General features: G+C 42.0%; 1 protein-coding gene across 16 annotated transcripts in view; it reads right to left on the bottom strand.

Moving 5' to 3' along the window:
• Positions 1-15,729, bottom strand: part of RNF216 (ring finger protein 216) — a 165,335-nt gene that overhangs the window by 105,671 nt on the left and 43,935 nt on the right. For all 16 annotated transcript variants that reach the window (XR_012432187.1, XM_074034380.1, XM_065541629.2 and 13 more), the window contains 4 exons: positions 11,064-11,166; positions 9,769-9,933; positions 5,353-5,467; positions 1,702-1,841 (listed from right to left, as the gene is read on the bottom strand). Coding sequence is in view for 15 of the 16 variants with exons in the window: in XM_074034380.1 (XP_073890481.1) it covers positions 1,702-1,841; positions 5,353-5,467; positions 9,769-9,933; positions 11,064-11,166 (523 nt within the window). In the remaining variant the exon portion in view is untranslated. The remainder of the gene's footprint in view (positions 1-1,701; positions 1,842-5,352; positions 5,468-9,768; positions 9,934-11,063; positions 11,167-15,729) is intronic.

A 15,729-nucleotide genomic window follows, 5' to 3' on the forward strand; every position in this document is an offset into this window, starting at 1 on the left:
CCACTGCACTCCAGCTTTGGTAACATATGGAGCTCCTCTGTCAAAAAAGAAAAGAAAAAAAAGCGAAGAAGGCACTTTGGAGAAATTGTTGAGTCCAGGTGAGAGAAAGCAGAAGTTGGAACGGGGTCATCTTGCTGTGCCCAGAAGCAGAGACACTGTCAGAGACTACAGGAGTCGGGTAAGAGAGACTAACTTGAAGGGGCAGCCACTAGTCAGAGACGGGACAATGTGAGTATCACCAAGAATAAATGACAATGAACGGCATTCATCAATTTGCTAATACTTTAAATACTTATCTGATAAGATTGGTGATATTAATGAATGTCATTCTGTAACAGATGGATTAAGATAATAAATTCTAATTTCTGCTTAAAATCTAGAATTTTGGTCAAAAATAATCACTTCATTCATTTTTGAAAAAATGCCTGCCAAATACCTAATTTTGAACAATCACAGTTTTTCTGTCACTTTTTTCCAAGTAAAAAGTGGCCAATGCAGCTGCTTTGTGTCTCAATTGCACAAGCACTTTCCTCATACCTGGATATAAGACAAGCTTCATATCCTGGGATGTGGCGGAAGCACTTTATGAAGACTTCATTTTATTACACAGAATATTGAAAAGATGTTTTCAAGGGTCAAAATTTGGTAAAATAATTTTTACTGCTTTATCAAACACATTTTTAGGTGAAACTGGTGTGTCTTAAAAATGTAAGCGCATGGTGGTGAAGAAAACAAAGATTATGAGGATGGCTCTATGCCACTGGTCTGATTCATGCCAAGGCACCACTGCTTTGCTTCTGCTGGTACAAATTCAATATGGTGAAAAAGCAAATACAGCTGACCTTGATCAACAGAGGTGTGAACTATGGGGACCCACCTATGTGCTCATTTTCTTCTGCTTCTGCCACCCTGAGACAGCAAAACCAGCATACCCCTCCTCCTCAGCCTACTCAACGTGAAGACCATGAAGATAAAGACCTTCTCATGCTGACCCACACTACCATTTAATGAATACTAAATATATTTTCCTTATCATTTTCTTAATAACATTTTCTTTTCTCTAGCTTACCTTATTGTAAGAATACAGCATGTAATACACAAAACATACCAAACGTGTTCATCGACTGTTACGGGTAAGGCTTCCTGTCAACAGCAGGCTGTTCACAGTGAAGTTTTGGGGCAAACATTATATGCAGACTTTCAACTGCACAGGGGGAAGCACTCCTAACTCTCATGTTGTTCAAGGGTCACTGTAATGTCTTAGTATAGTTATAAGAGGTTTGACCTTGTAGACCCCCAAGAGAGTCTTGGGAAACCCAGGGATCTCTGGGTCACACTTTGAGAGCCACTGGTTTAGAAGATACTTATTAAACAATCAATATATACATTCCAGCTGACTTGCACATTTGATACTGTATTAAGAAAAATTAAAGAACGAAATGGAACTGAGGCTGGTGGAGGAGGTAAAATAGATACACAGAGCTCCAATTAAAATTTTCTAACATAAAGCTGATTTATGAAACCACAAACATAAGTATTATGACAAAACCCAGGTTTTTTCTTTTTAAAAACTTTGCATATATCCAAATTCACCACTCTGAAGAAAAGGGAAATCTTAAAAGACAGTTTTGTACTAACTAAACCCTAAGAGCAAACCAGAATCCCAGAAACACACCCCAAGACCAGAGCACATCTTCCTACCTCTGCCATCTCTTTGATTTTCTGCTCATAGAACTCCTGCTCTTGTTGCACAGCTGGAAGGAGAGCACGCCGGTCATAGGACCTACAATGTCGTCGCTTATTTTCAAGAAAGAACATCCTCTTTTCTATTTTTATGTCACCTAGAAGATATATGACAATGCAAAAGCATGCAGACAACTGTGTATTAGGAATCTGGGCCAGCCATGTCCATTCTTCCCAGCCTCATCCTCCCTCTTCTCTCTGGTGGTTCGTTTCATGACTTCTCTATCACAGTGTACCATTTGGGAAGACTGGGTTTCTTACCATTTGCCAACCTACCATCCATTTTTTGACCTTTCTGGTTCTTTCCCTCTCTTTATGCTCCAATTGGAAGGCATCTCCTATTCTGTCACTAGTGTACTATGTGATTATACCACAATTTATTATCTATTTCACTACTGAGGACATTTGGGTTTACTGTTTTGGGTTAATCTGAATAGTGCTGCTTATAGCCATGTGTTGGTGAATGTATGTCCGCAATTTAGCTGGGAATTGCTAGATCATGGGATAGGCTTACTTCCAGCTTTAGAAAATAATGCCAGTGTTCCTAAGTGGTTGTACCAGTTTACACCCTTCCTCTATCAGCAACGCATGTGAGTTCCAGTCTCTCCATGTCCTTACCAACACCTATCCTAGGTTTTTAATTTTAGCCATTCTGGTGGGTGCAAATGTGCTGTATGTTTTTCAACCATTTTTATTTTGAAAGCATTCAAATATACAAGGGGCTGAAGGAATAGTACCTATATTCACAACAATGTATTATGAGAATAAAAGACAGCAGAATGACAAATATCAGACATGTAATTGATCTGTTTAGGTTTTGTATTTCTTTTGTTGATTTGGCAATTTATGATATTCTTTTTGGAGACAGAGTCTCGCTCTGTTGCTCAGGCTGGAGCACAGTGGCACATTCACAGATAACTACAGCCTCAACTCCAGGGCTCTGGCGACCCTTCCACCTCAGCCTGCTGAGGAGCTGGGACTATACAGGCAGATGCCACTACGCCCAGCTAATTTTTTTGTATTTGCCATGTTGTCCAGGCGGGTCTTGAAGTCCTGGGCTCAAAAAATCCACCAGCCTTGGCCTCCCAAAGTGCTGGGATAACAGGTGTGAGGCACAATGCCTGACCAATTTATGTTTTTCTACAAAACTTTATCTCATCCAGATTTTCAATGTACTCTTGTCTGTTCTTGGTAATCTCTTGATTTTAACATTTACTATCTGCTTCCTAATACATTTTATTTTGATTCTCCTTTTCTCTTGCACCTTTTCATGTTTTTTAAAATTCAAACCTTTTCTTCAGTAAACCAGTTTTTGGGGTCAAGCGCAGTGGCTCACGCCTGTAATCCAAGCACTTTGGTAGGCCAAGGAGGGCACATCATCTGAGGTGAGGAGTTCAAGACCAACCTGTACAACATGGTGAAATCCCGTCTCCACTAAAAATACAAAAATTAGCCAGGCGTGATGGCACACACACCTGTGACTAATCCCAGCTACCTGAGAGGCTGAGGCAGGAGAATCGCTTGAGATTGGGAAGCAGACTCCGTCTCAAAATTAAAAACAAAACAAACAACAAAAAAAGTTTTTGGTATTATGAGAATGGAAAAGCACATGTTTAGAGAGTAAGCTTTGAAGCCAGATTCCCAGCTCAGCTACTCGCTAGCTGTGTAACATGTGCCAAGTTACTTAACCTTTCTGTGCTTCAGTTTTTTTCTATAAAATGATAATAACGGCACATACATCTCATAAGGCTATTTGAAACATAAATGAATTAATCCATTAAAGCACTTAGAAAAGTGACTGGTACATATTAAGTTCTCGATAAATGTTAATTACTATAATTATCAATGCTAGAAATTAAAAAATGTTTTCAACCTCTATTTTTCTTTCATCTTTACTCAGTTCTTTTTGTACTCATGTTAATAAGATTTATTTTCAGTCCTTTATTTTTAAAAATAAATGCAATTAAGTCTACAAACTTTCCTCTAATGTATTTTCCTGTATGACCATAAAAAGGACAGAGGAGGGAGACCCTGTCTCACTCTTTGAGTCAAGCAATTATAGCCCAAAGAGCAGTGCTTAGATGGAAAACAAACTGAAAAGGAGAAAAATGGGATGCCTGGAACAGATGAGAGATTTTTAGCCTGTGTCCTTATAAAAAGCTGTTAAAAAAGGCTAAGTGTGAATCATAAATGTTAAACTATTAACATAAATCAAGTGTATTTTTTATCTCATGCTTCCAGGGTCCTTAAAGATTACCTGATAAGTAAAATTTAAGAATCACATCTAAATTAAAGCGCTATACTAGAACAAGGGACTGAATCAAATAAAATGAAGTTAACAGGGAAAACTGTGAGATGCAGCGAAACTGAGAGAGGTATATGACCTGACAGCAATGTGGGTGAAAAGGCCAAGGTTGAATGTGAGCAGACCTCATGTGGAGTATGATGTCCAGTCTTCTACACCCCAACTTTCAAAGAGACCCTGACAAGCTAGAGAAGGGCACGTAGGGACAGGGAGAAGGGCAGTCAGGCTGACAAAGGGGCAACAGCCAGAATCTGTCTCTCCACAGGCAAGAACTACAACCATGGCAAGACATTTCAGGAAGTACACGCTGACTTAATACAAAGGAAGAACTGTCTAAAAGACGGAGCTGACCAACAAGGGAGTCAACCATCTTGCAAAGCAGCACTTTCTCCACCACTGAAGTCAGAAACAAACGCTGTATGGCTATGTACAAGGATGCCTGCTCTGAACTGTGGGTAAATTTGGCTGAATGAAAAACCACCTACACAGTGCCCCTAGTTCTACATTCTGCCACAGGTCAGGAGAATGCCATGTCAGCAGAGCACTGCTCCACAGATTGGCTTGGGAACCTCAGGAGTCATAACCTAAGCAATTTGCTTTTAGATCCTGAAAATTTCATAGCAAATACAAATACTTTCCAGCTTTATAGTTACCTGAGTTCCCACTTAGTCATACCTGAAATCAAGTGTGGTAACTAAGTGCACACATAACAGAAAGGGATGATCTCTAGAAAAGTTGTAGTAACTCCTTTACTGGGTAGAAGCAACTCAGATAAAATCTGAGTTGGTATAAAACTCAAGTTTACATTTCTGGGGATGAGACCTGAAGTAACCTCTTTGAAAGGGTTTTCAGCAGTTATTTCATCAATAAGAATGACAAAATTTTGGAGAAACATGTGGCTACTGGCCATTCTCTCAGTGGCATAAGTGACCCTCCGCAGTAAAGCCTCATTCACAAGTCTGGGCAGTTTTCACCTAACAACACAGCCAATTCTCATCAAACCTTCAAGACCAGTTTTTTCCCCAAGCTTAAAAGCATACTCAAATACTTTCTCACACATGAATTTTCTACCACACAAAATTTTCCTGCCATGGTTTATCGTAAGTAGGAAGGAAGAGGCCAAAAAGTGCAGCCACTTTCTAAAAATGTCAATGTGCTGAAAAAATAGTTCCTGTCAGTCACTCCTCGGACTGGCATGGCCAGATGCTCGGCAGACACCTGTAGCACGGCCTCCTTCACTGACTGTGAAGAAGAAAAGGTACCGTGTTGCAGCTACACACTGCCAGCAACACAGTTTGCATTACCTTGTTCAAACTTGAAATCGATGTAAGAATACTGGTTCATTTCTTTTCTCTTCTTCCTTTTTCCACTGGTTTCTGGTGATAGCTCCTGCCATTTTTTAATGGCATCAGAAAAGGCCTAAAAATTGAGAAAGCGAAAGGTGACTTCTGTAAATGGAAAATAAGAATACACGAGACAGGCAATCCCTAAATGTCATTTTAACACGGTTTCAGCTTTCTTCCCAGCATGGCTAACAATAGGTAGTGGCGGCCGGGTGCAGTGGCTCATGCCTGTAATCCCAACACTTTGGGAGGTCAAGGCAGGCGGATCCCTTGAGGTCAGGAGTTCGAGACCAGCCTGGCCAACATAGTGAAACTCTGTCTGTACTAAAAATACAAAAATTAGCCGGGCATGGTGGTGCACACCTGTAATCCCAGCTACTCAGGGGAGGCTGTGGTAGAAGAATCACTTGAACCTGGGAGGTGGAGGTTGCAGTGAGCCGAGACTGCACTGCTGCACTCCAGCCTGGGCGAAAGAGTGAGACTACGTCTCAAAAAAAGAAAAAAAAAAAAAAAAAAAGAATTAGTCAGTGGTAAATAGGCATTTCTTTATTTTCATTTTCTTTGACTTTCATAAACTGGTACAGTGGTGGAAGCAAAACACTTACTGACAGATTAAAGAGTAAAGAAAAACTGTTGGCTGGGTGCTGTGGCTCACACCTGTAATCCTAGCATGGCAGGAGGCTGAGCGGGGCAGATCGCTTGAGCTTAGGAGTTCAAGGCTAGCCTGGGCAACATGGGGACACCCCATCTCTACTAAAAATACAAAAAGACAGCTGGGAGTAGTGGTCCACAGCTGTAGTTCCAGGTACTCAGAGGCTAAGGTAGGACAATCACTTGAGCCTGAGAGGCAGGGTTGCAGTGAACCATGATTGCACCACTGCACTCTATCCTGGGTAACACAAGAGACCCAGCCTCAAATAAAAAAAAACTGTCCAAGCTGTCTTTGAATAAGTACAGGTTAAATCACACGACAATGGGCTGGTGAGTTCCATTCTGTAGGCAAATCTTCCATGTTGTTTCCCTGGTCAATGCTCCTCTTTATTCTCCCCTAACCTGCTTCCCCCATGCTCTTCTCTGCCTGCACCTATACGCACCCCACCCTTCGAAAGCATGCTGGAGTTCAAAATCCTTCCACTGGTGAGGATCCCTTTTCTTTCCTACCTTCAGCTTCTCCTTCTTAGATTTTCCTTATCAGGATTTAAATGTGTTGAAGCCAGGGCGGGCGCGGTGGCTCATTCCTATAATCCCATCACTTTGGGAGGCCAAGGTAGGTGAATCACCTGAGGTCAGGAGTTTGAGACCAGCCTGGACAACATGGCAAAACCCTGTCTCTACTAAAAATACAAAAAATTAGCTGGACGTGATGGCATGTGCCTGTAATCCCAGCTAACTGGGAGGCTGAGGCAGGAAAATCGATGAACCTGGTAAGCAGAGGTTGCAGTGAGCTGAGATTGCGCCATTGCACTCCAGCCTAGGCGACAGAGTGTAACTCTGTCTTAAAAAAAAAAAAAAAAAAAAAAAAAAGGTGCTCAAGTCTGCCATCCTAAAAAAAAAGGAGGGAGAAGGGGTACCTGATTTGAACAGGAAGGAGGAGTGTGTGAGGTAAGGCCATCCTGCCTGGAAGAGAAGAAGGAAGAGTGGGAGCCTTTCAGGAAGACTGGGTGGGACTCTTGAGTGTGGCAGGGGGTAGGTGGCCTTAGGGCTCATGTCCTGTGGCTACGTTGTTAGGGTGCAGGGCAGGCTGGGGTCCAAGCCTGGGCGGCATGAGAAGGGGGGGTGGCTATGATGGCAGTGTTTGTCTGAAACTCCTGCTGAAACTTAATCCCCAGTGTGGCAGTGTTGAGAAGGTGATCTCATCTCTCTTTCAATGCCAGCCCCTCTTTTGTCCTCTCCTCTTTGTAGAGAAATTTATCAGAGGAGCTGTTTATCTGCTGTTTCACCACCTCACCCTTATGACCACAAGCTTTCCAGCTGTCTCTAATCTGGCATCTACCCTGCCTTTGCACTTACTAATCTATGCTTATTACTGAGTGGCCAAGTCTACAAGTCTACCATTTACATTTTAGTCCTCATCTTGCACAAACTCTTAGCAGTATTTAATAACAGGCTGGGCATGGTGGCATCCCAGTGCTTTAGGAGGTTGAGGTGGGAGGACAGCCTGAGGCCAGGAGTTCAAGACCAACCTGCACAATCTAGCAAGACCCCATTTCTACAAAAAATGAAAAGATCATCCAGGTGTGGTGGTGCACACCTGTAGTCCTAGCTACATGGGAAACTGAGGCAGGAGGATGGCTTGAGCCCAGAAGGTCAAGGTTGCAATAAGCCATGATTGTGCCACTGTACTCCAGCCTGGGTAACAGAGACCCTGTCTCTAAATAACAATAACAATGATGATGATGATAATACAGACTGCTCCAGTCTTTCAACTTCCTCCTTCCTGTCTGCCTGCCTCCTCCGCTTGCTCTTCACATGTCAGCAATCCTCTCTTCTCACCTGGTATCTCTGGGTACCTCATCCTGGCTGGTGAGATTTTCCATATGCTGATGACTCTCAAAGTCTTATCACCATAAAACCCAAGGAGATACACACACAAAAAAATTCCTATCTACAGTCTGTATTTTCCAAACTTTTTAGTCCATTGAACCTCCCAATGAATTATTTTTACTTAAGATGTCTCACAGGCCCTTCTCAGCACACTGGCAACCAATGTTTCCCAGATTGAATTCATGATTATTTCCCTCCAAAGCAGATGTTTATACTAGTTCTCACCCCCAATAAATGATACCAACATCTTCCACAACCCCTTTCACCAAACTCCTACCTGGGTCTGTGATTAAATGTTCCTTGCTCAGGGAGGCCCTTCTGGAGACCCTTGGTCTACTTTAGGTTGCCTCCTGTTTTACCCTTTCAAAGCCCCTCTATTTTTCTTTCAGTCTTTTTTTTGGCCAGGCGCAGTGGCTCATGTTGGTAATCTCAGCACTTTGGGAGGCTGAGGCAGGCGGATCATCTGAGGTCAGGAGTTGCTGACCAGCCTGGCCAACATGGTGAAACCCCATCTTTACTAAAAATACCAGCCAGGCGTGGTGGTGAGCATCTGCAGTCCCAGCTGCTCAGGAAGCTGGGGCAGGAGAATCGCTTGAACTGGGGAGGCAGAGGCTGCAGTGAGCCAAGATCGCACCACTCCACTCCACCCTGAGCGACAGAGCGAGACTCCATCTCAAAAAAAAAAAAAAAAGAGGTGGAAGGGGGTTGGCCTAGACCTCAGCATGAGCCACAGTCCTTGGCTTGGTTCTTCCCTTCCTCCAGGTAAGGCCAATGAGTATTTTAACCACTACAATAACTCCATGTTTGTCCTTTGGACAAAAGAAACATCATAGTGTTCGCTGAGCATCACAAGAATTTCAGTAGAATAGAATTTAATGGCAGTAAGGGCGAATGAGGAGTAAGCCAAGGTCTCTGCTGGCGCATGCACTTCTGTTCTGGCCACAGCTACAAAGTGGGCACCGTGTGCTGTCCTTCATGGAAGATGTCTGTGTTACCACCACGAACCAGCACGCTTCTCACCCTTAACAAAGGCCTTTAAGTGCTATCTATTTTAGGATCCTGGGGGGAGAACGGTGGGAGCTGTCAGTAGCTGTCCATTCTCCTCTGAGAGGGCAATGCTGTGTTCCTGGACTCTTTACAGACTTTACGTCCTATCACTGATAGCATAACTGAGCCATCTGGGGGATGGATGGTCATGTGACCTGTCCCAAGTCAGAAAGCAAATCAGGAAGGAGCAGGATTAGAACACATCTTTCATACTCCTGCATTCCACACTAGAATGTATTACCTTCCAGGATTTTATGGTCAAACCAGGACTTCTCTGCTTCTCATCTATCTATTATTTCTTTTCTTTTTTTTTTTTTCTTTTTTGAGACGGAGTCTCGCTCTGTCGCCCAAGCTGGAGTGCAGTGGCCGGATCTCAGCTCAATGCAAGCTCTGCCTCCCGGGTTTACGCCATTCTTCTGGCTCAGCCTCCCGAGTAGCTGGGACTACAGGCGCCCGCCACCTCGCCCGGCTAGTTTTTTTGTATTTTTTAGTAGAGACAGGGTTTCACTGTGTTAGCCAGGATGGTCTCTATCTCCTGACCTCGTGATCCGCCTGTCTCGGCCTCCCACAGTGCTGGGATTACAGGCTTGAGCCACCGCGCCCGGCCTCTATTATTTCTTTTCATTTAACCCTTCATGATCAGCAAATACCTATCTATTTATCTTCAGCCTAATTCCTTAGCAATCATAAACCATCCCAATTTCCACAAGCTGGACTGTTCATTCTGTTATCATGGGAAGATGTAGCCAAGAGGTGTGACCCCAAGAGGAAGACCAAGTAGAGCACCTTTCGGGTGATTGCATAGTGTCCTTTGAGCTCGTGCAGCGCCCACTTGATGTCCTGACTACTGAGCATTTTGAAGTCGGCCATGAGGAGGTCAGCAGCTTGGATGAAGCAGCGCTGGTCAAGAGGAGTCAATTTAGAATAGTCAAAAAAGTCTATTTTAGGCAACTGAAATGAGAGAGAAGCATAAAATCAGAGGCCAGGCAGTACATTTCCCATGTAAGGGAAATCATTTTAAGAATTACATGTGTAGAAAAGAATAATGTTTGTTCTAATTACTCTATAAGGAAGTTACCAGCCCTATAAGAGAGATGAGAAAATGGTGGCTCAGAGAGGTTAAACGAACCTGTCTGGAGTCGACAGACTAGTTTTACTAGTTATAATTAGTAAAGAAGTATAGTTGGGGATTTAAACCAATCTTTCAGCCATTCTTTCCACAACATATTTACACACAACTATTTTTTTTTCTATTATAGAATACGTAAGAGAGACAGTCAAAGAATCTATGGGGAGTTGGAAGATCAAGCAACGGATCTTAATAAAGTTAGTTCTCAACCATACTTTACCATGTAACACACTAAATGCCAGTTTGGATCACAAATAATGACAATGATTAAAGTTTTTAAAAACCAAGCTGTTTACATCTTGATATGAGACCTGGTTAAACAGATGTATAGTATACACTGTATACAAATCTCACATCAAAAGAAAAAAGATATTCAACTCTAGGTAATGATCTGCATGCTGATGTATTTACAGGGAAGTGTACTGATGTTTTTGCAATTTACTTTGAAATGCATTATAATGAAATGAAACATAACAAAGATGTGCTGATGGACAGACAGAGGACATATATATGATAAAGAGGATACAGTAAACTGTTAACTTTTTAGTAGCACCAGTGGTAGGGATATAGGTGATCGACGTAAAATATTTCAACTTTTCTGTAGGTTTGAAAATTTTCATAATAAAATGTTAAGAGTCCTGGCCAATTCTGGTTTTGTTTTAGGAATTTGCTTTGTAGGATTAAAGATATGGAGGATTCGTTTAATTCTTTGTGGGAAAAGGAAGATAAGAAGAATTACAAGGAAAGATAGAAGTTAAAGACAGAATTCAAAGTGGCTCAGAATGGGAGATCGCACTGAAGTGTAGACATATTCTGAAATCCTATGTCCCTCTGCTAGTCTTTAAAAACTTGTCCCAACAAAGCACTTTCTTCCCATACAGATAACAACAACAATAACAACAAAGCAGAGCATTTCCAGGTAGCGACTGCAAAGCAAGAACACCACACTTGCCTTTGTCTCATCCTGGCTGGCCAGCAGACTGCTACTGGGATTTATGATGATTCTATCTTCTCTCTTTGGATAATCTGGGTTTTCCAGAAGAAAATTACAAAGTCTGCAAAAACAAATGATGTTACTTTCATACTGCTTCCAAACCCCACACCTGCCCATTGCCTCAAATGCAATGTTTGAAGAATATAGTCCTTAGTCACACATTACAACTGGCCTAACAAGAAATTAAAATGTCCAGCCCAGAAAAACTAAACAGAAAAATAAACAAACAAGTGCATTGAATTCCTATCTTTGTGGAAGATAAAAAATTTAAAAAGCAACGAACATACTGATTAAGGCAAACTCCTCTGAAGTTTAGGTATCAGTTGTGTGTTAATGTAATGAAGTCACTGAAACTATTATTGGTTAAACTACGAAATTGGACAATTTGTAAGAAAAGTAGCTACTCTTTTGTCAAGAAAACTATGAACAAGAAAGAAGTGGAAAACTGTGTATTCACATTTACAATAAAAAATAGTCTGCTAAGAGATGTAATAAATAAATGAAATATAAAAGATCTTCTGTTAATTCATTAATACTTTTCATATCCCTCTGGTAACATGAATCTCTAAGGTAATATAAAGCTCTATGAGACACTGAGTTATACTCGGTTTATTTAGCTAGCTGTTAAGCTAGACTGATGAATAGATCATGTTTTCCTATGAACAGACACTCTTCACACCAAACCCATTAGCTTTGTCTATTATCATCATGAAATACTTCCAAAGTAAGGATATATAGAGTGAGATAACACACATTGATGTATCACCACCCAGACCCAACAAATATTAACTATTCAGGCTCTTCACAGCCAAATCAGACAACCACCTTGGAATGACTGCACAGTACTGAAGATAGAGTGAGTGGGGTACAGCTCTAGCCACATTCAGCAGCAAGGAAGTTCCTTTGCTCAGAGGTTAATGGGGACTTCCCCTTTTCTCTGTTCTTTCTCTTGCTCCAGTAGATTCCTAGGATGAACCCCTAGGTACTATACCTGCAGTTCTCACACACCTCCTTTCTACTGATTCTCTTTTGCCAGATGTCAATAGTAAGGCCTATAATAGTAGGACAGGAGGTCTGGCAGAAAGAAGGCAGAGAAAAAGTGCCCAGCTCTGCCTCTTTTTCTCACCCAGGTGCCAGTGTTTGGGGACTGGTTTGGACACGTTCGTTTATTCTGCAACCCCCGCCGGGGACCCATGTCAAAGCACTCTCGCTCATCCTGACATCTCAATGCATTTTCCTTTGCCATTACTTCTGGGAGTCCCATATACTTTTTGTCTCTAAGCTCCCCGCTTCCCTACCACCACAGCCTGCCCAGTCTATGGAACACAATGCCAGAGGCCCAAAGAGAGGAAAAAAAGCAGGAAACTCCTATTACAGAGGGAGACAAGAATTCAGAGTACATTTTCCTTTAAAACCATTGTCATCAGTGGTAATTCTCTGTCCTAGAATTCACTGGTGTGCACTGAGGTTATGCAAACCTTTGAAGGCTGACCTGAGAATTAGCCACCAGCAAAAATCCTGTCTGTAGGGAAAGGCCTGAGTTACAGACAACTCATTACATGTGCATATTTGACGCGGCGACAAACTAGACATGAACTAGCTTTAAAATGGTCTGTTTTCACGTTTTCTCAAGTACATGATACATAAGTACACCTCTACATGAAATACAGGTGGAACAGTAGATATGATTTCTTAAAAAAAAAAAACACATGTTTGAGAGGTTCATCTCTCCCCATTTTATATTTTCAACAATATTAAGAACTTCAAATACTGAAATGCTACAGATATGAAGTTCCACACGGTAGATATCAGAAGCTCTCACTATAAACTGTCAAAATTCATTTCTAGTTTAATCCTTTCATTATGCTTACCAACAGAGCTCTTCTGGAGGTTAAGGGACATTTAGAGGCCCAGAAAATGAAGGATAAAGTTTTTCTTCTACAGAAACAAGTGGTATTCTCTAATATCTGCACCCTGGGGCAAAAGCAGAGGGGAAGCCTGTTGGACTTCAATCTGCCTACCTCTTCATATGATGTCATGCTTGAGGTGATCTGACATGCTAGCGGATCTAGAGAAGGCACTCCTGCAAAGTAAGCCAGGCTAGTACTCCGACCTTTCAACCCTTAGATAGTTGTTGCTGCCTTCATCCAACTGAAGTTGACCCCACGTGAGTGAAAGGTCTAAGTTAACCAGCCAGAGTAGATTACCTGCCATGTGGTTCTCTAATGAATAGGCCCTTCCTGCTTAAAATGCCCAGATGGTTCCATCTGAAGGTCATTGAAAGATGCACATAAAGCAACTGAGACTGGGCTACAACAAAATCCCAGCCTGCTCAACTCAGCTTTGGGCCTTATTTCCAGTTTCCATTAACATTTTAGTTTAGTTGTGGAATTAACATTGTCCTAGGAGCCCAGAGACTAACGGAAAGGAAAGCAGTGTCAGGAAAACAAGATTGGCTTGAAAAGATGCAATACAATGACGGTACATTCCCTTGCTTTTCGGAATTTTTTTTTTTTTTTTGAGAAGGAGTCTTCTCTGTTGCCCAGGCTGGAGTGCAGTGGCACGATCTCGGCTCACTGCAAGCTCCACCTCCCAGGTTTACGCCATTCTCCTGCCTCAGACTCCCGAGTAGCTGGGACTACAGGCGCCCGCCACCTCGCCCGGCTAGTTTTTCGTATTTTTTAGTAGAGACGGGGTTTCACCGTGTTAGCCAGGATGGTCTTGATCTCCTGACCTCGTGATCTGCTCGTCTCAGCCTCCCAAAGTGCTGGGATTACAGGCTTGAGCCACCGCACCCGGCCTCATAAGAATTTTTATGTGTTTAAGGATCAATGTTTGTTTCTGAGTGACACAAAAAAGCACAGAGGGTCAGCAAGTCCCTAAAAATAAGTACACGTGTGAGACTCAGGAAGTAGAACAGAACTGTAACAGAAGGTGTCAATTTGATTACAGTTTAGTGATTTTTATAGACAATCTTGAAGATATACTTAAACATGATGTTCATTTGCAGAAGGAGAGAAAAACATTGAAGTATTCTTCAATTTCTATGAGGTTAAATTATTAAAAAATACTATAACAGGCCAGGCGCGGTGGCTCACGCCTGTAATCCCAGCACTTTGGGAGGCCGAGGTGGGCGGATCACAAGGTCAGGAGATCGAGACCACAGTGAAACCCCGTCTCTACTAAAAATACAAAAAATTAGCCGGGTGCGGTGGCAGGCGCCTGTAGTCCCAGCTACTCAGGAGGCTGAGGCAGGAGAATGGCGTGAACCTGGGAGGCGGAGCTTGCAGTGAGCCAAGATCGCGCCACTGCACTCCAGCCAGGGGGACAGAGCGAGACTCCGTCTCAAAAAAAAAAACAAAAAACAAAACTAAAACATGTTATCTGGTATTCAAATCATTGTTCTTTAAATGAGCTAAATTTATACTTTTCTGTACCATTTACATTTTCTGTAATGAACAAACCAGTATTACATTTCATAACCAGGAAAACATTAACCAAAACAAGAAAAAAAGGAATTCAAAGAGAAGAGAGAAGTAAACAATTCACATGCAAAGGAAATACAATTAATAAACAAATATATGAAAAAAACAACCAATTATCAAAGAAATGTCACTTATGCTACTTTATGCCTACCCTAGTTAACTACAAAAAATAACATAACTCAGTCTTATTGAAGAGTTGTCAAAGCAATTCACACATACAAGTTGCTTTTTAGGTGAGTGGAAGTCTACGAGAAAAGTTTTCATTGTAAAAATGTAGTCATTGCTGCTCATTTTTCCTGTAAACCTAGAAGTGCTCTAAAAAATAAAGCTTAGTGGCCGGGCGCGGTGGCTCAAGCCTGTAATCCCAGCACTTTGGGAGGCTGAGGCGGGCGGATCACAAGGTCAGGAGATCGAGACCACAGTGAAACCCCGTCTCTACTAAAAATACAAAAAATTAGCCGGGCGCGGTGGCGGGCGCCTGTAGTCCCAGCTACTCAGGAGGCTGAGGTAGGAGAATGGCGGGAACCCGGGAGGCGGAGTTTGCAGTGAGCCGAGATCGCGCCACTGCACTCCAGCCTGGGCAACAGCGTGAGACTCCGTCTCAAAAAAAAAAAAAAAAATAAAGCTTAGTAATTTAAAAAATGTAGTTATTATTATGCCACTTAGAAATCCAAAAAGAAAGTATTTCAAAAGCTAGGAGGGGAAAAAACTCCCCCACAAACAATTCTCCTGGAAAACAGCAAACATAGCCAACAGGAAGGTGGATGCCAGGGCGTGGGGCACGTAGAGTTCAGGAGACAAGCAGGAGAATGTTCACAGCTACATTATTTGTGACAGTCAGAACTCAAATCCCTATCAAAAGTAGATGGAAAATTTCATTGCTAAGTGGTATATGAAAAATATGTAAACTGTGGTTCTACCCAACATGAATAAGTCTCACAAACATAATGCTGAGTGAAAAGAAGTCAGACGCAAAAGACTATAGACTACACAAAATCGTTATGTAGTGTTCAAAGAGGATAGCAACATTCTATTTCTTGAAGATTTCTGGGTCGTGGTTACATAAGTGTTTGGTTTGTGATAAATTATTGAACTGTGCATCTTTATTTTCTTCATTTTTCTTTGTGTATATCATATTC

Source organism: Macaca fascicularis, chromosome 3, assembly GCF_037993035.2.
Source record: "Macaca fascicularis isolate 582-1 chromosome 3, T2T-MFA8v1.1".
Taxonomy (NCBI): domain Eukaryota; kingdom Metazoa; phylum Chordata; class Mammalia; order Primates; family Cercopithecidae; genus Macaca; species Macaca fascicularis.